The sequence below is a fragment of the Schistocerca serialis genome, chromosome 9 (genome assembly GCF_023864345.2).
Source record: "Schistocerca serialis cubense isolate TAMUIC-IGC-003099 chromosome 9, iqSchSeri2.2, whole genome shotgun sequence".
Lineage (NCBI taxonomy): Eukaryota > Metazoa > Arthropoda > Insecta > Orthoptera > Acrididae > Schistocerca > Schistocerca serialis.
Genome location: NC_064646.1, coordinates 149,468,591 through 149,490,559, shown reverse-complemented (window position 1 = coordinate 149,490,559; position 21,969 = coordinate 149,468,591). Strand labels below are relative to the sequence as shown.

The 21,969-nt window shown below is 42.8% G+C and overlaps 1 protein-coding gene across 1 annotated transcript in view; it reads right to left on the bottom strand.

The window, feature by feature from the left end:
* The window catches only part of LOC126419432 (brachyurin-like), a 154,273-nt gene that overhangs the window by 108,430 nt on the left and 23,874 nt on the right, over positions 1–21,969 (bottom strand). The window contains exon 2 of the mRNA XM_050086621.1: positions 15,343–15,496. Coding sequence (XP_049942578.1) covers positions 15,343–15,496 — 154 coding nt within the window. The remainder of the gene's footprint in view (positions 1–15,342; positions 15,497–21,969) is intronic.

Here is a 21,969-nt window from a genome sequence, read left to right as displayed (position 1 = left end):
ATAATGAAAGAGGATTCGAAAATAAAATGAGTGAAGACAGATCAGGTAAAATATTTGAAAAATGCAAATCTGCTTAAATATTAACAATGTAACAAATGTAGTTCGCTATTTGAACATTCAGCAGATGAAGAAAATCATCAAAAAAAACTTATAATCAGGCACTAAAAACCATAAAGAATATTCTGCACAGGCTTCAGAATTTTATGAAGAGAATAGAGTCTATTTTATTTTACAGTCACTAGTTTGGGCCTAACTACGCCCTCTTCGCATCTAAAGTCAGAGAGAATGGGAGCTATTACAGGTATTAACTAAAGAAGATGCCAATGAAAACTATCAACGTTTCTATGCTTTAGATGTGAATATTAACAAATTGAACAGAAATCATATATTGTTATAATTAATTCGTAATCTGCAATGTTCTCTGTTGATAAAATTATAAAACAAGATCACTGTTTCCCTTGTCACAACATTACACTGTCTTCTTTGTGCCTCTTAGGCCAGTTTAGGTTATTAATATGTAGCTGGAATTTATGTGTATAGACTGAAGAGTCAAAGAGTAAAGCAAAATTTTCACCAAGGCCAGTAACCGAATCAGGGTCTCCCGCTTGCTAGCAAGTGCATTGGCCACTAAACCACCTTGGCATAGCAGTTTGCGCATCCACATGGATTGCCCTGGCATGCGTCCCTCCTCAATCCAAATTCTCACTGCCGCCCCCCTCTTCTTTAAATTTCCCGTTACACACGAACAGGATTTCCGATGCTCTCCATCTTCTGGAACAGCATCGAACGTAAACAGTATATCCAACTAGAAACCCAGACGCAGGTACTTATAAATATAAAATGAAATAATCTCAGAGACTTTACTGGTCTCATACAGATACCATTTTATGAATACAGACTGAAGAAATGGTAATTCGTGCAGTTGTGTGAACTGCTGTGCCAACGCGGCTTAGTGGCTAACACACCTGAATTGTAAGCAGGCGACATGGGTTCGATTCCCAACCTTGGTACAAATTTTCACTCCTCTCCTCAGTGTATACACATAAAGTCATATTTGTTTTAGACAAGTGAACTCTCTTAAACTGTGGCATTTCAACTGTACGCGTAGCTTGAGGTTAAAACGATTACAGTGAAAATTAATACGATGATTGAATTTGACTACACTATTGGCCATTGCTACACCAAGAAGAAATGCAGATGATAAACGGGTATTCATTGGACAATTATATTATACTAGAACTGACATGTGATTACATTTTCAAGCAACTTCGGTCCATAGATCCTGAGAAATCAGTACCCAGAACAACCACCTCTGGCCGTAATAACGGCCTTGATGCCCATGCAGCTTCAACATGAACAATACGAGACTGGAATAGAAGGGAGAAGCGATAGAAGTACTCAAAGTACCCTCCGCCACACACTGTCAGGTGGCTTGCGGAGTATGTATGTAGATGCAGATGTAGATACCACAGTTCATCAAAAGTAGTGGCTGGCGTATTGTGATGAGCCAGTTGCTTGGCCACCATTGACCAGACCCTTCCAATTCGTGAGAGATCTGGAGATTGTGCTGGGCAGGGCAGCAGTCGAACATTTTCTGTATCCAGAAAGGCCCGTACAGGACCTGCAACATTGCAACATACGGTTGTGCATTATCGTGCTGAAAAGTAGGGTTTGGCAGGGATCGAATGAAGGGTAGAGCCACGGGTAGTAACACATCTGAAATGTAACGTCCACTGTTCAAAGTGCCGTCAATGGGAACAAGAGGTGACCGGGACGTGTAACCAATGGCACCCCATATGATCGCGCCGAGTGATACGCCAGAATGGCGATGACGAATACACGCTTCCAATGTGCGATCACCGCGATGTCGCCAAACACGGATGCGACCATCATGATGCTGTAAACAGAACCTGGATTCATCCGAAAAAATGACGTTTTGCCATTCGAGCACCCAGGTTCGTCGCTGAGTACACCATCGCAGGCGCTCCTGCCTGTGATGTAGCGTCAAGGGTAACCGCAGCCATGGTCTCCGAGCTGATAGTCCATGCCGCTGCAGGCGTCGTCGAACTGTTCGTGCAGATGGTTGTTGTCTTGCAAACGTCCCCATCTGTTGACTCAGGGATCGAGACGTGGCTGCACGATCTGTTACAGCCATGCGGATAACATGCCTGTCATCTCTACTGCTGGTGATAAGAGGCCTTTGGGATCCAGCACGGCGTTCCATATTACCCTCCTGAACCCATCGATTCCATATTCTGCTAACAGTCATTGGATCTCGACCAGCGCGAGCAGCAATGTCGCGATACGATAAACCGCAATCGCGATAGGCTACAATCCGACCTTTTTCTAAGACGGAAACGTGATGGTACGCATTTCCCCTCCTTACACGTGACATCACAACAACTTTCCACCAGGCAACGCCGGTCAACTGCTGTTTGTCTATGAGACATTGGTTGGAAACTTTCCTCATGTCAGCATGTTGTAGGTGCCGCCACCGGCGCCAACCATTTGTGTGAATGCTCTGAAAAGCTAATCATTTGCATATCACAGCATCTTCTTCCTGTCGGTTAAATTTCGCGTCTGTAGAACATCAACTTCGTGGTGTAGCAGTTTTAACGGCCAGTAGTGTAAAAGTATCCAAGCCTGAATAGCACACCAAAGTGTATGCACTTCTGCTACTCCTTGCGTAATCCAGGACGCTGTAGTTCACGGATAAACGACCAGATGCCCTTATCTAATGGTCCCGTTGATTAACACAATGCTGCAATAGCAGCAAAATGTGTTACCAAATTTGTGAAATATAATTTGGGTTCAGTCTGAGATCACACTAGCATATATAATAAAAAAAATTAAAGGATATTTTTATGATGCACGTCAGATGATAGCGGTGACAACTGATATTCACTCTGTATCTGAGGTGAGGATAAGCTGATTCAGCCGAAACATGTCATTTCAACATTAAAGTGTACCTAATATAATATGATACATAATGTAGTAAAACTGAAACATTTTAGAAACTTTTGAGAGTTTTGTGGTGCAAGGTTTTAGTGCAGTGGGATCGCCAGTTTTACCATACTAGTCCATGAAGCAGAGACTAGCAACAGTAGTACTTTATTTTAATTTGAGAAATCATTCTTGCAATGGCTGTAGGATGTTGGATGTAACTGCAATTTATTTGCTACGATTGGATATGACAGGCTATAATTTTTTTTTTTCGTTACTTCATATTATGGTACGTCTTTCAGAAATACAAAGATGAATGTATTTGAATCATTTATACATAGCGCACAGAAGTACAAAAATGCGGAAACACCGTGAGAAACGCTATGCTTGAGCTTAAATGCAGATGCCAGGCAAGCCCACAGGTTGCGCGGTTGTATTTCAACACGAACGGCACCTATGCTGTGAACTCAATACGTCGCAAGTGTTAGACGTGGTCAGAACAGTGTCCTGCGTAGTTGTGAGTATATTATGTCGAATGCAAGTAAAACCGTGAATGGGCAAATCGTTTTGGCTCGTATAAGTGGTGCTCGTATTGGTGGTACTTCCGTAAGCAAGGTCGTTGCTGTTGTCTTCAGTCCTGAGACTGCTTTGATGCAGCTCTCCATGCTACTCTATCCTGTGCAAGCTTCCTCATCTCCCAGTACCTACTGCAACCTACATCCTTTTGAATCTGCTTAGTGTATTCATCTCTTGGTCTCCCTCTATGATTTTTACCCTCCACGCTGCCCTTCAATGCTAAATTTGTGATCCCCTGATGCCTCAGAATATGTCCCACCAGCCGGCCCCTTCTTCTTGTCAAGTTGTGCCACAAACTCCTCTTCTCAACAATTCTATTCAATACCCCCTCATTAGTTATGTGATCTACCCATCTAATCTTCAGCATTCTTCTGTAGCACTACATTTCGAAAGCTTCTATTCTCTTCTTGTCCAAACTATTTATCGTCCATGTTTCACTTCCATACATGGCTACACTCCATACAAATACTTTCAGAAACGACTTCCTGACACTTAAATCTATACTCGATGTTAACAAATTTCTCTTCTTCAGAAACGCTTTCCTTGCCATTGCCAGTCTACATTTTATATCCTCTCTACTTCGACCATCATCAGTTATTTTGCTCCCCAAATAGCAAAACTCCCTCACTACTTTAAGTGTCTCATTTCCTAATCTAATTCCCTCAGCATTACCCGAATTAATTCGACTACATTCCATTATCCTCGTTTTGCTTTTGTTGATGTTCATCTCATATCCTCCTTTCAAGACACTGTCCATTCCGTTCAACTGCTCTTCCAAGTCCTTTGCTGTCACTGACAGAATACAATGCCATCGGCGAACCTCAACGTTTTTATTTCTTCTCCATGGACTTTAATACCTACTCCGAATTTTTCTTTTTTTTTCTTTACTGCTTGCTCAATATACAGATTGAATATCATCGGGGAGGGGCTACAACCCTGTCTCACTCACTTACCAACCAATGCTTCCCTTTCATGCCCCTCGACTCTTATAACTGCCATCTGGTTTCTGTACAAATTGTAAATAGCCTTTCGCTCCCTGTATTTTACCCCTGCTAGCTTTAGAATTTGAAAGAGAGTATTCCAGTCAACATTGTCAAAATGTTTCTCTAAGTCTACTAACGCTAGAAATGTAGGTTTGCCTTTCCTCAATCTATTTTCTAAGATAAGTCGTAGGATCAGTATTGCCTCACGTGTTCCACCATTTCTGCGGAATCCAAACTGATCTTCGCCTAGGTCAGCTTCTACCAGTTTGCCATTCGCCTGTAAAGAATTCGCGTTAGTGTTTTGCAGCTGTGACTTATTAAACTGATAGTTCGGTAATTTTCACATCTGTCAACACCTGCTTTCTTTGGGATTGGAATTATTATATTCTTCTTGAAGTCTGATGGTATTTCGCCTGTCTCATACATCTTGCTCACTAGATGGTAGAGTTTTGTCGGGACTAGCCCTCCCAAGGCCGTCAGTAGTTCCAATGGAGTGTTGTCTACTCCTGGGGCCTTGTTTCGACTCAGGTCTTTCAGTGGTGTGTCAAACTCTTCACGCAGTAGCGAATCTCCCATTTCATCTTCATCTACACCCTCTTCCATTTCCATAATATTGTTCTCAAGTACATCGCCCTTGTGTAGACCCTCTATATACTCCTTCCACCTTTCTGCTTTCCCTTCTTTGCTTAGAACTGGGTTTCCATCTGAGCTCTTGACATTCATGCAAGTGGTTCTCTTTTCTCCAAAGGTCTCTTTAATTTTCCTGTAGGCAGTATCTATCTTACCCCTATTGAGATAAGCCTCTACATCCTTACATTTGTCCACTAGCCATCCCTGCTTAGCCATTTTGCACTTCCTGTCGATCTCATTTTTGAGACGTTTGTATTCCTTTTTGCCTGCTTCATTTACTGCGTTTTTATACACTCCTGGAAATGGAAAAAAGAACACATTGACACCGGTGTGTCAGACCCACCATACTTGTTCCGGACACTGCGAGAGGGCTGTACAAGCAATGATCACACGCACGGCACAGCGGACACACCAGGAACCGCGGTGTTGGCCGTCGAATGGCGCTAGCTGCGCAGCATTTGTGCACCGCCGCCGTCAGTGTCGGCCAGTTTGCCGTGGCATACGGAGCTCCATCGCAGTCTTTAACACTGGTAGCATGCCGCGACAGCGTGGACGTGAACCGTACGTGCAGTTGACGTACTTTGAACGAGGGCGTATAGTGGGCATGCGGGAGGCCGGGTGGACGCACCGCCGAATTGCTCAACACGTGGGGCGTGAGGTCTCCACAGTACATCGATGTTGTCGCCAGTGGTCGGCGGAAGGTGCACGTGCCCGTCGACCTGGGACCGGACCGCAGCGACGCACGGATGCACGCCAAGACCGTAGGATCCTACGCAGTGCCGTAGGGGACCGCACCGCCACTTCCCAGCAAATTAGGGACACTGTTGCTCCTGGGGTATCGGCGAGGACCATTCGCAACCGTCTCCATGAAGCTGGGCTACGGTCCCGCACACCGTTAGGCCGTCTTCCGCTCACGCCCCAACATCGTGCAGCCCGCCTCCAGTGGTGTCGCGACAGGCGTGAATGGAGGGACGAATGGAGACGTGTCGTCTTCAGCGATGAGAGTCGCTTCTGCCTTGGTGCCAATGATGGTCGTATGCGTGTTTGGCGCCGTGCAGGTGAGCGCCACAATCAGGACTGCATACGACCGAGGCACACAGGGCCAACACCCGGCATCATGGTGTGGGGAGCGATCTCCTACACTGGCCGTACACCACTGGTGATCGTCGAGGGGACACTGAATAGTGCACGGTACATCCAAACCGTCATCGAACCCATCGTTCTACCATTCCTAGACCGGCAAGGGAACTTGCTGTTCTAACAGGACAATGCACGTCCGCATGTATCCCGTGCCACTCAACGTGCTCTAGAAGGTGTAAGTCAACTACCCTGGCCAGCAAGATCTCCGGATCTGTCCCCCATTGAGCATGTTTGGGACTGGATGAAGCGTCGTCTCACGCGGTCTGCACGTCCAGCACGAACGCTGGTCCAACTGAGGCGCCAGGTGGAAATGGCATGGCAAGCCGTTCCACAGGACTATATCCAGCATCTCGACGATCGTCTCCGTGGGAGAATAGCAGCCTGCATTGCTGCGAAAGGTGGATATACACTGTACTAGTGCCGACATTGTGCATGCTCTGTTGCCTGTGTCTATGTGCCTGTGGTTCTGTCAGTGTGATCATGTGATGTATCTGACCCCAGGAATGTGTCAATAAAGTTTCCCCTTCCTGGGACAATGAATTCACGGTGTTCTTATTTCAATTTCCAGGAGTGTATTTTCTCGTTTCATCAATTAAATTCAATATTTCTTCTGTTACCCAAGGATTTCTACTAGCCCTCGTCTTTTTACCTACTTGATCCTCTGCTGCCTTCACTACTTCATTCCTCATAGCTACCCATTCTTCTTCTACTGTATTTCTTTCCCCCATTCCTGTCAATTGTTCCCTTATGCTCTCCCTAAAACTCTGTACAACCTCTGGTTTAGTCAGTTTATCCAGGTCCCATCTCCTTAAATTCCCTCCTAAGCGAGGTAGGCGAAGCGTTTAGTGTTTCAAGAAGCACGGTGTCTAAGATTTATATCGCACACAGGGTAAGCGGAAAAACATAATCCACTAATTCACAAAGCGAAAGAAAGTTTGGTTTGAGTGATGGTGGTTGATAGTCGTAGAAGAGGACTGTGACGAAAAATAAGGGGACGACAGCTGTAAAAATCGTTTCAGAATCGCATGTCGCACTCACGAACCCTGTCAACACCAAAACAACAGGAAGGGCGTTCCACAAGCAGGGAAATGGAGGTCAAGGGGAACCTACAAAACCAATCAACAGTGTTGCAAATGCCTGTAACAGGGAAACGCGATGCCGAAGCCAGAAAACCTGGCCTACCGAGTCTTGTTTCACCCTGTCCCCAACTTCTGGCCGAGTTTGCACCCGAGGACTGAAATATGATGGGCGTTCTGTGATAACTTGGGCAGATGTATCGTGACATTCCATAAGTCACGCGGTTACTCTTCTAGGTCTCATAACAAACAAATACGATGTTACTGTTTTGGCTGATGACGTCCATTCCGTGATACAATATTTCTTGCGCAATGCTGATTCTGTGTTGCAAGACGACAGGGCCGCTATCCACACAGTTCGTATCGCTCAGGCCTAGCTTTTTGATCACGAGAATGAAAATTGCATCTTCCCTGGCGACTACAGGGAACACATCTCTAAATTATTGAGACTATGTGGTCCCCTTTCGAGAAAAGGGTTCGTGACCGGTACCCACATCCATCATCATTATCTGAATTTTCCACTATTTTGCATGAAGAATAGCATACGATAATCTTGAAAACCCTGCAGTACCTGTATTTATTCATTCCCAAACGAGTGGAAGCTGTTTTTAATGGCAACGGAGTTGCTAGGCCATATTAGGCATGGTAATGTGTTCTGTTTTTGGTGTTCCCGTACTTCTGTCCACCCACTGCAGAGTGACTGGCTTCGCTCAACCAAAGACGAAACATACGGCTAATGCAGAATGTAAGAGACTGTTGTGTACATAGTTCCGCGTAGTCAGAGCGTATACAACTTTCCCACTAGAGCGCGCCCTGCTAAGCACAACAGCGCAGGCACAGCGCTCGTCCATCTCCGCACTACGAGATGGCACTGCCATAGAGACGGACCAAACTCTGCTTCCGCCGATCCGCGTATTAATATGTAACGCAGCCAATGAGATTGCTGCTAACGTAGAACCTTTTCTCCTCGCGGATCACACTAGTGCAGTGACACATGAACGTGCGAGGTATTATAACGAGTGTACTGACCTCTGATCACCAGTGTGCATCAGTCTGCATTTGTCTGCAACAGTCTGTACCAGTCTATAGTCAAGTTTCAGTCTGCGCCTAATAATATTACCATATTCCTGTACATAGCCATGAAGATAAATGTATAGACACTTTTGTCAAGTATCAGAGATATATGTGAGAATAAGATTAACGTACCAATACCAAAGGAACTTCCGATTGTCAATTGTAAATAGCTTCCAGAACCAAGTTAAGTAATTTTTATGCTTGTTATTATTTTAATAAATGTTTGTGAAAATTAATCAAGATCTGTTTAAAGTTGGTCACTGTCAATCTGCTACTCTAAGCGTGCAAGTGGCATTACTATCGTCTGACCTAATGGCAGAAGATAAACACGCCATGATAAGACCATGAGACATATTGCTGACTCTCGCCTACTTCGTTAGAGAGACAAGTCAAATAATCTGATGGTGTGTGTACCGAAGGTCTTACAGTATGCACACCACAGAGACCCATTCAAAAACCAAACACTTTGTATTTATGTTAAACATTTAATATATTGTTGAATACATACAGATAATGTTATAATGATTTGTTTATAAGCGGTGTTCAAAAAGCATCTCTGCACTTCCGTATGACTGTTAGTCACTCGTGCCGTATGCTGCAGTGAATATAACGAAATAAATCTCAGTGAAATACAAGTTATAAATTTATTTAATATTCATTTTTACTTACAGATTTTCACATTAAATGTTGAAAGTGTCCCCCTGTTGTTGAATACACAATTCAATTCATCTAATCATGTTTCCAAACACAAGCTGTAACATTTCTTCTGTAACAGAAGCAGTGAAAGTGGATATTGCGATTTTCAATTCATCGATAGATTTTGGACGGTTATTTTAGAGAGTTGCTTTCGCTGCACCCCAGAAGAAAAAGTCAGGTGGTGTTAGGTCAGGCGATCGTGGAGGCCAAAGTCCCTGTGAAATTATGCGATCACCAAAAACATCAGCAAGCATTGACATTGAAACGCGAGCTGTATGCGCGGTTGCACCATCTTGCTGAAAATAACCGCTCCGTATTTCACTTAACAAACGTTCTCCTATGAATCGGTACATAATATCACCGCAGTATTTTTCGTTGAAAAATATGGGACCCACAATCCGACGTCTAGAAATTGCAATCCAATGTCCTATTTTCACAGAATCAAGTGGTTCCTCTTGAATACACAATAGATTTGCAGTACTCCACATACGAGAATTTTGCGAGTTCATGTACCCGGATAAATGAAACAACGCCTCATCAGTGAAAAACGTTTCATTAAGAATATCCCTCATATTTTGCTGAACGAAATTTTTGAACCATTGACAATAATGCAGGCTCTTGCTATGATGAGTATTTTTCAGTTCTTGCACATGTTTTTTGCTCGAGTATCATGTCGTTTTTGGAAACCCAGAATCTACTATGTAGGAATCAACATGGATTCCGGAAACAGCGATCGTGTGAGACCCAACTCGCTTTATTTGTTCATGAGACCCAGAAAATATTAGATACAGGCTCCCAGGTAGATGCTATTGTTCTTGACTTCCGGAAGGCGTTCGATACAGTTCCGCAATGTCGCCTGATAAACAAAGTAAGAGCCTACGGAATATCAGACCAGCTGTGTGGCTGGATTGACGAGTTTTTAGCAAACAGAACACAGCATGTTGTTATCAATTGAGAAACGTCTACAGACGTTAAAGCAACCTCTGGCATGCCACAGGGGAGTGTTATGAGACCATTGCTTTTCACAATATATATAAATGACCTAGCAGATATTGTCGGAAGTTCCATGCGGTTTTTCGCGGATGATGCTGTACTATACAGAGAAGTTGCAGCATTAGAAAATTGTAGCGAAATGCAGGAAGATTTGCAGTGGATAGGCATTTGGTGCGGGGAGTGGCAACTGACCCTTAACATAGACAAATGTAATGTATTGCGAATACATAGAAAGAAGGATCCTTTATTGTATGATTATATGATAGCGGAACAAACACTTCTGTAAAATAGCTGGGAGTATGAGTGCGGAACGATTTGAAGTGGAATGATCATATAAAATTAATTGTTGGTAAGGAGGGTACCAGGTTGAGATTCATTGGGAGAGTCCTTAGAAAATGTAGTCCATCAACAACGGAGGTGGCTTACAAAACACTCGTTCTACCTATACTTGAGTATTGCTCATCAGTGTGGGATCCGTACCAGATCGGGTTGACGGAGGAGATAGAGAAGATCCAAAGAAGAGCGGCGCGTTTCATCACAGGGTTATTTGGTAACCGTGATAGCGTTACGGAGATGTTTAACAAACTCAAGTGGCAGACTCTGCAAGAGAGGCGCTCTGCATCGCGGTGTAGCTTGCTCGCCAGGTTTCGAGAGGGTGCGTTTCTGGATGAGGTATCGAATATATTGCTTCCCCCTATTTATACCTCCCGAGGAGATCACGAATGTAAAATTAGAGAGATTAGAGCGCGCAAGGAGGCTTTCAGACAGTCGTTCTTCCCGCGAACCATACGCGACTGGAAAAGGAAAGGGAGGTAATGACAGTGGCACGTAAAGTGCCCTCCGCCACACACCGTTGGGTGGCTTTCGGAGTATAAATGTAGATGTAGATGTAGATGTAGACTGACACTTTGTATGGGAAAAGTTCCAATATTTTCCTTACAGTTGTGTGGGCCGTTCCGACACTTTCTTAACGACTTGTTCGGACTCACGGACATTTTATCGGAAATCTCGAGTAGTTTGTCCTCAGACAAAACGTTAGGACGACCACTCCTTGGTGCATCTGTCACTGAACCCGTAGTTCGAAATTTGTTAATCAAATCTCGCACAGTATCGCGGTGTGGGAGTGTTGTCTCCAGGACAACTGAGTTAAATGTTTGACGAACAGAAATGTGTATTTACCGCCAGCTTTGAACACTTGTTCGACTAAAAACACACGTTCTTCAGTAGTTAGCATTTTAACAGTGACAAAAACGAGACAAACTAACAAAGGAACTAAAATTAAACGTTCACGTCAACACGTAACGACACACACGAACGATACTACTGACGCTGGCTGAGATAAACGGAACAGTGGAATGTTGCGAGAGTCCACTTGAAGGGAAGTAACCCAGGCAGGCGAAGAGTCATACGGCACGCGCGGCTAACAATCATACGGCACTGCGGAGAGACTTTTTGAATACCCCGTATAAAAATTTAACATACTTAAGTTTTGTAAGAAACGAATGAAGTGCGATTGCTTTGTTGTAGGAAAGGAGTCGTGTAAAAAGCATACAATCATTGTTTCTCTCAGAGGGACGGGGTGATGGAACTGAAATAATAAAAGCCGCCTTCGTCAAAGCAGGGTCTGGCACGAGGCGCTTGGACCGCACATCACTCGTGGAATCTGTGTCGCATCAGCTGATGGCGCCACCAGGAGTCATTGCCTCGCTAGGATCTCCTCTCTTAGACTCCTGCTGAAATTACCAGCGTTTAAGTGCCGTATGGCCTGGGTTAACGACGACAGATGTTAGTCTGAGTGATGGTTGCCATTTGCATAGCTGTATACAGGAAGAATATCGGCATCATCACTATAATTTCTGGAGCTCATTAAAATTTCTCATAGATGCATACCGATGGTTGCTGGTTCCACTACACTGTCTCAAGCTGAATAATAATTAACTTTCCATTAAATATGTGAGACTTTAACGCATGTCTTCATACATCAATACCATTGTTGGATTTTGTGGTTCTATTCTGTGCAAAACTTTTCTTTCTAAAAAGTCTCACTTAACTGTGTCTTCCTCATTAGGATAATGGATAGAAGTTTACCTGCAAAACCATCATCACGATATTACGGATAATACAATGTTGTTACGATTTATCGCTTGGCAAAATAAGAAAAGTCACACTACATGCGGTCGTGATGGCACACTGTTCTTTCAGTACAATGGCGACAACGACACAGCCAATCAGAAATGTTGCATGATGGCACTGGTCATAATGATAATAGTTGTTAATACTGCTCTGAGGTCAGTCGCATGGCAAGGCAGTTCTCCTACTGGCAAATCACAGTGTAATAATCTTTTGAACATTACTGATACTTAGCAGAGCCAACGGCCTCGCCGCAGTGATAAAACCGGTTCCCGTCAAATCACCAAAGTTAAGCGCTATGGGGCTGGGCTAGCACTGGGATTGGTTACCATCCAGTCTGCTGAGTGCTGTTGGCCAGTGGGGTGCACTAAGCCCTTGTGAGGCAAACTGAGGGGCTACTTGATTGAGAAGTAGCATGTACAGTCTCGTAAACTGACTTACAACCGGGAGTGGGATGTGCTGACCACATGCCCCTCCATTTCCACATCCAGTGACGCCAGTGGTCTGAGGATAACACGGCGAACGGTCGGTACCGTTGGACATTTCAAGGCCTGTTAGGACGGAGAATACTTTGCAGAGTGTTGTGTACATAGTTCCGCGTAGTCAGCGGGTACACAACTTTCCCAATAGAGCGCGCCCCGCTAAGCACAACAGCGCAGGCGCAGCGCTCGTCCGTCTCCGCACTACAAGATGGCGCTGTCTTAGAGACGGACCAAATTCTGCTTCCGCCGATCCGCGTATTAATATGTCACGCAGCCAATGAGATTGCTGCTAACGTAGAACCTTTTCTCCTCGCGGATCACACTCGCGTAGTGATACCTGAATTCGCGAGCTATTATAACGAGTGTACAGACCTCCGATTAGTCTGTCTGCATTAGTCTGTAGTCAAGTTTCAGACTGCGCCTAATAAGATTATCATATTCCTGTACATAGCCATGAAGAGAAATGTATAGACACTTTGTCAAGTATCAGAGATATGTGAGAATAAGATTAACGCACCAAGACCAAAGGAACTTCCGATTGTCAATTGTAAATAGCATCCAGAACCAAGTTAAGTTATTTTTATGCTTTTTATTACTTTAATAAACGTGTGTGAAAATTAGTCAAGTTCTGTTTAAAGTTGGTCACCGTCAATCTGCTACTCTAAGCGTGCAAGTGGCATTTCTATCGTCTGACCTAACGGCAGAAGATAAACACGCCACGATAAGACCACGAGATGTATTGCTGACACTCGCCTACTTCGTTAGGGTGACAAGTCAAATAATCTGATGGTGTGTGTACCGAAGGTCTTACAGTACGCACACCACACAGAGGCTACACAATGAGGCATAAGAGAGGGCTAGTATTTGTTGACACATTGACAGTTTATGTCAGATAATAAATGAAACTGTCTTGGCAAACCTTCGCTACCTGGTCAAAAACTTTCGGTCATCCTATGAAATCCGGAACTGACCACTAGACGTCTCGAGCATAAAAGGAGGCGGGGAGTATCATGTTTTTCGTGGTTAGGGCGTGGTAACACTGTTGCGCTTAAGAAAGTAGCAAATGTTAAAGAATATGAACACATTTTACAGCATCGTGCACCGCACACGCTAAAGGTAAAGTCATTAAAGGTACAAGGTAGTGCTCAAATAATGTGTCCCGCAACGTGTGTCTGCGGGACGCTAATTGTCCCGCTTTATGGTAAACCTGGCCTAGGTTAGAAAGAAATCGCATTCAAGGGAAGTACATGGGGCGCGTTGCGTACATGCAACGGTGTCGGGCGTGTGGACAATGACAGCAGCCGCTCACACCCACGCCGCCCCTGGAAGGAGACGAGTGAGTGTCGCACGCGTTCGGTCACTAGCCGCCCTCCCCCCCCCCCCCCCCCTCCCCTCGCTGCACCAGTGTCTCGCGTTACGACGGCGCCGTGCAGTTAGTACACACTACTTATCACAGAGGTTCGGTGTTTTTATGCGATTCATAAAATAAATAGCGTTTAGTGTGTTATTGTGCACTTTGCAATTACTATTACTGAACAGTTCCTTTGGATTTGAGTCATTTCTGATTCAGAAAAAGACAGTGAAAAAGTAAACTACAAAAACTGTAAAGTGAAGTGTTCCTACCGGGATGAATGGAATAATTCGTATCCTTTTTTGAAAAACGCTGATACGAATGCGCATAAAGCTTCTTGCAACATGGGTATGAAATCATTTATGATACCAGACGGAGGTTTGAATGATGTAAAACGGCATCATAGCGTCCCGGAACACCAACAGGGTGAAAGATCTCGAAAGAATACTCAGACTTTGCAGCAGTTTTTAAAGTGCGATGTATTCACGACAGACGAGGAAAAAGTGACAGCTTCAGAGTTGTCCAAAGTTTACCATGGCGTAGACCGTAACTTGTCGTACAGTTCTATTGACTGCGATTCAACCTTATGGCCCGTGATATTTAATGATTCCCAAATCGCGTCAAAAATATCGCTCGGTAGAACTAAGACGTCCTCTTTCATTTTCAAATTTCTGGCTCCAACATCAATCTAAGATAGCGTGGAAAAACTAAGGCCATGCGTGTTTTACAGCATTTCGAGAGATCCGCCAAATTATATATATATATATATAATTATTTCCAATAATTGTCAGTTTTTACTCTGCAAAGAGTGGAATCGGCATCTGCCTGTTTGATTTTTATGAGAACCCGGATGAAAAAGCGATCGATATTTATAGTAATATAATAAATAGACTCAAAGCGCGGGATTTGGATTTCACAAACATATAGCCTTCTCTGCCGAAGACCCTAATGTTAATTTTGGCAAAAATAATTCAGTTATCTTCTCAAGATAATGTCAACATCTTGTCTGAAGGGTATTCAGAACACGTGGTACACAATGTTATCCGTCATGCTAGGGGGAAGTGCAAGTTTCAAGTTGAGAATTTGATACTTAAAGTCTACGACCACTTATCCTAGAATACTCAGAGAGTCTAGACCTTAAAAGAACACTTTTGCTGCTGCTGGAACAGAGTAATAGTTGACGACTCAAACTGTGACCAACTCCCGCGATTTTTCATTAACACCAAAAATTAATGTAGAGTAATGAAAAATGTATTGCGCCAACTTACTCTTTGACGCAGTGTCCCGCAGTGAGGACGGCGGACTTGGAGATGAGCGATGCACCGCAAATCGATGAGTAGTCAGACACCATAAGCGCCTGGTACGGGATTTCGCCGGGCTTCACCTTTTTCCCACCGACGATGCGCGAATCGGACAACGCACCTTTCAAACAGATAGTGGGATGTCACGTACCGTGATACTACAGCTACCAAACATGCACTCTCAAATCGCAATATTAAGATGTACGACTGTGGTTTGATAAGTATCGTAAAAAAAGCAAGGAAAAATGTTTGTTTCGTAAGCACATCACCTTATTTCTCGACACGGACTCCTTTAAAGTATATACACTTGGTCCAGCGATCTTCCGGCTCTTTCATCCCACTTCAAAAAAAAAGTTATGTCGAAATCTGTAAAATACTCGTTGACTATGGCTATCAGTTCCTCTTCTGATGAAAATCTCTTACCACCGCACCAAAGTTTCAAGTTAAGGAATAGGAATAAGTCACTTCGGGCTATGTCTGGTGAATAGGGTGGATGAGGAACCACTTCAGATCTCATTTCATGTACTCTTGCCATCATTATTGCTGGTGTGTGGGATAGTGCAGCATCCTGGTGAACGAGCACTTTTTTGGTGCCACCCTTGGTCTGTTTTCAGCCAACGCAAGTTTCAAACTTTTTAAGTAATTCTGATAGGAAAAGTGAACTAGAAGTGTTATTAACAACATATAACTTAGTGGTCAATTTACCTACACGTATAGCTCAAGACAGTAGCACTGTAACAGATAATTTATTTGTACAGAAAGAGAATGTAAAACGAACACATGCTTTCCCTGTGGTAAATCGATTGTCAGACCATGATGCACAACTGATTAACTTACAAAATCTAACAGGATTTACAGTTCAGAAACCATTCAGTAAAAGTGTGAGGATGCTCAGCCTATTATCTACAGAGCACTTCAGAGAAAGTTTAAGAAATCTTAATTGGGGAAGTGTATATAATGAGCCAAATGCTAATAATAAATGTAGCATACTTCTTGATAAACTTATATCCCTTTTTTAACATTGTTTCGCAAAGAAAATTACTAAATGCAACACCACTCACTTTTCAAAGAAACCTTGGGTTACTACAGGTATTAAAGAGCCTTCAGAAAGAAAAAGAAAGCTGTATGAGACAGCAAGAACTAGTAAAGATCCAGAAGTTGTATTACGCTACAAAAATTATTTTAACACACTGAGAAAAGTTGTAAGGAAATCAAGAAATACGTATGATAGAGAAGAAATTAACAACTCCAGCATTACTATTAAAGAGAATGAGACCATCATAACCAACAGTACACAAGTAGCTAACGTATTTAACAACCATTTCTTAAGTGTAGGAGAAAAAATTGGTGAGAATAGTTCAAAAGAAAAAGCCAGGCAGTACATGGAAGAGTCAGTTTTGAAAAATTTTTGTCAGTTTATGTTTCACCTGACAACCTCTTGTGAAATAAGTAAAATTATTAAATCTTTGAAAAATAAATGTTCTGTTGTAGTAGATGACATCTCTAATAAGATATTAAAACAACAGCTGATGTTCTGAGTCACATATGTAATGCATAACTAACTCAAGGTATTCTCCCAGACAAGTTAAACATACCATTGTCAGGCCTCTCTACAAAAAGAGGGACACCGCATATGTCAATAATTATTGGACAGTATCCTTGCTTACGCCATTCTGAAACATCTTCAAGAAAATAATGAACTGAAGAGTGGTTGGCCATCTTAACAGTAATGGAATCACAGTTCGGATTTCAAAATTGCTGTTCCACTGAGACAGAAATATCCAATTTCACTGTCCACATAATAGAGTCTTTACATAGTAAAATGTCACCAATAGGAATCTTCGGTGACTTGTCCAAAGCATTTGACTGTGTGAACCACGACATTATGTTACAGAAATTACAATTCTATGACATAAATGGGATAGCATATGAATGGTTTAAGTCGTACCTACAGAACAGGAAACAAAATGTTTCTTTATATGGGTCACGTGATTTAAATAAGTTTGCCACTTCATCTAACTGGGGTAAAATTACATTAGTTGTTATACAGGGTTCAATAATGGGTCCCTTTCTATTCTTGATATATGTGAACGACCTCCCTTCTTATCTGAAACAAGAAGCTGAACTGACACTGTTTGCTGATGATAAAAGCATCATTATTAATCCAGTAAAAGAAACTCCAATTGAAAACGATACAAATAAGGTCTTTGGAAAAGTCATTAATTCGTTTTCTGCAAATGGGCTTGCTCTAAACTTCGGAAAAACACAGTACATCCAATTTTATGCTGGAGAAAATACAGTTCCTACAATAAATATAACACACCAACAGAAGTCAGTAGACCGGGTAGAGAACATTAAGTTTTTGGGTGTACATATAGATGAGAATCTTAATTGGAAAATTCATATTTTCGATCTTCTAAAGCGATTAGGTTCAGAAACTTTCGCAATAAAAATAATTTCCAATTTTGACGATATATAAATTAGTAAGCTAACATACTTTGCATACTTTTACTCTCTGATATAATACAGGATAATATTTTGGGGTAACTCAACACTTACACAAAAAGTATTCACTGCTCAAAAGAAAGTGGTTAGAATAATGTGTGGGTTTCATAGTCGAACATCTTGCAGGCATATTTTTAAAAGATTGGGAATACTTACAACAGCCTCACAGTACATTTGTTCACTAATGAAATTTGTTATCAACAACATGGACCAGTTTAAAAACAACAGAAACATTCATGATTATAATACCAGAAAAAAGAGAGACTTACACTATCCTTTACTCAACCTATCTTTGGCCCAGAAAGGGGCAAAATATGCTGCTATAAAAATTTTTGACAAATTACATGACGAAATAAAATGTCTGACAGAATGCAGTAATAGCCTCCAAAATAAATTGAAATCATATCCCCTTGACAACTCCTTCTATACCATAGATGAATTCTTTAATAGGAATAAATAAATCTATTAATATAGAATATGCATGTTGTGCCATTTAAGGGAATGGGGTAAATAATATAAATATTAATCTTTAACACTGTACTGTAATATATATATATATTAAAAAATGTTGTATCACATGTGCATTTCTTGTGCACTTGACACTTTCTACATCATAACGGCTTCCGTAGCGTGCGATTGATCAATGGAACACGCAACCAACTAACTAATTAACTACCTAACTACAACAATGAAGCACTATAGGATCCGGTTATGGTTCTCCCTTTTGCCAAGTAATCTATGAGGATTATTTCTTCGGAATCGCAAGAAACAGCGCCATCACCTCATCAGCTGACAAAATGGTCTTTGCTTTCTTCGATGAACTGTCACCGACATATGCCCATTGCTTTGACTACCATTTGGACTCTGGTGCAATGTGCTGAAACGTTGTACCAGACTCACTTTTGCTCCACTTTGAACAATCGCGGCAACCACCTCGCGCACAGACCCTACATAGAAAATTATTCATGAAGGATGTTACACTCTCGCTCAGGTGAGATGCCTATAGTCTCAGCAGTTTCACGAATTTTTATTCCGCGGTCTCGCATTTCCGTATCGTGGATTTTGTCAACCGTTTCCTTTGTGGTGACCTCAACTGGACGGCGGGAGCGCACTTCGTCTTGGGTACTTGACCCACCACTTTCCAGGATGATGCAGAGTCTGCGTGAACTTCATCCAGTTCTGCTTTGATTTGTGCTGTAGTCCAACCCTTCCAATGTAAATGTTTAATAACCGCACGAAAATCGGTTTCCTCCATTTCAACGGCAGACGGCTGTCAATCACGAACTTTACGCTTTATATTGTTGAAATTCCTTAAACGATCCTTGGAATAAACATGTTTATCAACCATGTAGGGGCAACAAAAATGTTCCATTCTTTAGAGGAAATTTACCAGACTTGTGAAACCACCCTGTTGTATTTTCCGATGATGGAAGGAAACTCATTCAACAATTTCTTTTTCGTTTACGATATTGTAAGAATAATTGCAACTTATCAGCACTGCTACTCAACTTTTACGTCGAAGAGGCTATATATTACATGTTTTGCTCCACTTTTCACTTTTGAAACGTTCCTTTCGTCCGCTCCTCGAAGCTTCCGTAGCTTCGTGCGCAATTACACTCGCGGCTGCGGCGTGAACACGCGTATTCTTGGTGAAGTGCGCCGCGCCAAGCACATTATACGGCGTGCTGTTCAACGGATTTAATTGGAAACGCTCATTGGCTGACTCAGTAATTCTCTGTACTGCTACACATTCAAAATCAGTTTCAGTTAGGATCATCAGCCTCACGAACTCCTAAGTGTCAAAAGCTAAAAGCTCTGTAGCTGCCTAACTACTTCTAGGTAAGATTCCGTGACCCGACCACTGCACTGGAATACATTCAGCGATAAAACACTGAACAGAAAAAAATCACAACAGCAAAAAATTAATGTAGATTAATGAAATGTAGGGAGTACTTTTGTCTAGGTAACATATTTAAGTGATTAACATTCTAGGGTCACAGGTTAATATAAGCCCCAGATAAGTCGTAGCAAGTGTGAAATGCTGGTACATTAATAACCGATGTAGCCACCAGAATGTTGAACGCAATCATGCAAATTAGCATGCGTTGTGTTTGACAGGAGCCGGATGTCCATTTGTTGGATAGAGTCCCATGCCTGTTGCAGTTGGTCAGTCGATATAGGTACGGTTAACGCTATTTGTGCAGGACGTTGGAGATATCATCAGATAATGTCCCATATGTGCTCGACTGAAGATAGATCCAAGGCCACTTTTACACATTATGTTGAGCATGTTGGGTTACAACAGAACTATGTGGGAGGAAGGGGGGAGGGGGTGGGGCGTTTTCGCGTTGGATAACACTCACTGAGATGCTGTGCGTGACTGGCAGACCAACTGGTCGGACCACCACATCGACGAACAGATCTGAAGCTGTGGTGTATAGGATAACAGCAAGAGGGCTCCTACTGTCATACGAAATCGCTCTCCAGTTCGTAGCTGCAGGTGTGAGCCTAGTGTGTCTAGCACGCAGACGGTTGGCTGCAAACCCTCAACTGGCCTACTCCTAACCAAAAATAGCCATCACTGGCACGGAGACAGAATCTACTTTCATCAGAATACGCAAGAGATTTCCACCCTGCCCTCCAATGAGCTCTCATTTGATACCACTGAAGTCGCAAATGGTGGTGGTTTGAGAGCAGTGGAATGCACTTAACAGATCTGTCCTTTAAGTAATCGACTTGTAACAGTTCATTGCAGTACTGTGGCCCAGCTGATGTTGCAATCACGTAGAGTGACTGCATTCCTACCAAGTCTTTTTGCAGCATCGCAGAAGGAATATCGAGATTCTCATAGCCCTCTTACATGACCTCTTTCAAACTCATTGAGTTGTTGATAACGGCGCCTAGTTTCCCTAATGGCATTCTAGACAGCTGATCACGTCCTATCTCAAAATCATTGCCCACGGTTGTTAAAGCGTGTATTCAAAGCAAACTTTACTTGCATCCCCTGGTGGTGCTCCTAGCAAATTTTAATAGACGTCATCTTTCAGATGTAGAAACTCGCCTGCCACGTTTATGTCGCACAGCTCCTTCTTGGTGTTGATAATTTTTTCTGTCATTGTAGTTCAATACAATGTATTCAACTGGTCACTATCAACTACTGCCAATAATCACAACAATACGACTAAAAGTCAATAGGAAAAGAAGCACAAGACAAATTTCCGTGGAAACAAATTAGTACCAGTGGTATGAATTAAAGCTAGCCAAATGCCACACTTTTATCCAACACCACTGCCAGTAAGCTAATGTCTCCGCCCTCTGTTCAGATACGATTTTTACCGAACACGTCCACCCTCGCTAATCCGCACACGCAGAGAAAAACACCGGAATGGTTAAGCAGAATTCGATGCCCGCGCACGGGAATGCTTTACATGCTTCCCGCAGCGGGAAAGTAATTTCGTTGGTCATGAAGGGTCGATAACTTTAGATTTCCGAAATGTCCGCTCCAGAGGGCCACATCATCCGATGAGGCCTGCCAGCCCACTCCTCGCCTTCGCGAGCTCCACATGCGCTGCACGAATAACTTTAACTTACAGGTCTTTTAGCCAGTCAGAATGAGGACCAGGATGTCGGCTTTCTCACTCATCATTTCTTCCGTGAATCGTTCGCTAATGCTCCCTCTAAAACCCTCTGCAACCTCGGGTTCTTTCAGTTCATCCAGGTCCCATCTCTTTCAGTTTCTGCCTTTTTATAGCTTCTTCAATTTTAATCCGCAGTTCATTACCAATAAATTGTGGTCAGTGTCCACATCTGCCCTTGGGAATGTATTACAGATTAAAATCTCGTTCCTAAATCTCTAACCATAATGTAATCAATCTAAAACCTACCAGTGTCTCCAGGTCTCTTCCACGTATACAACCTTCTCTCATGATTTTTAAATGTACTGTTAGCTATGATTAAAGTTTGCTCTGTGCAAAATTGCACCAGGCGGCTTCGTCTTTGGTCCATAGACCGCCTGTATTTCACGGCTAACTTGTAGGCAGCTTAGGCTTTTTCCCAACAAGAATCGTACTGCTGTCCCACATTCATCAA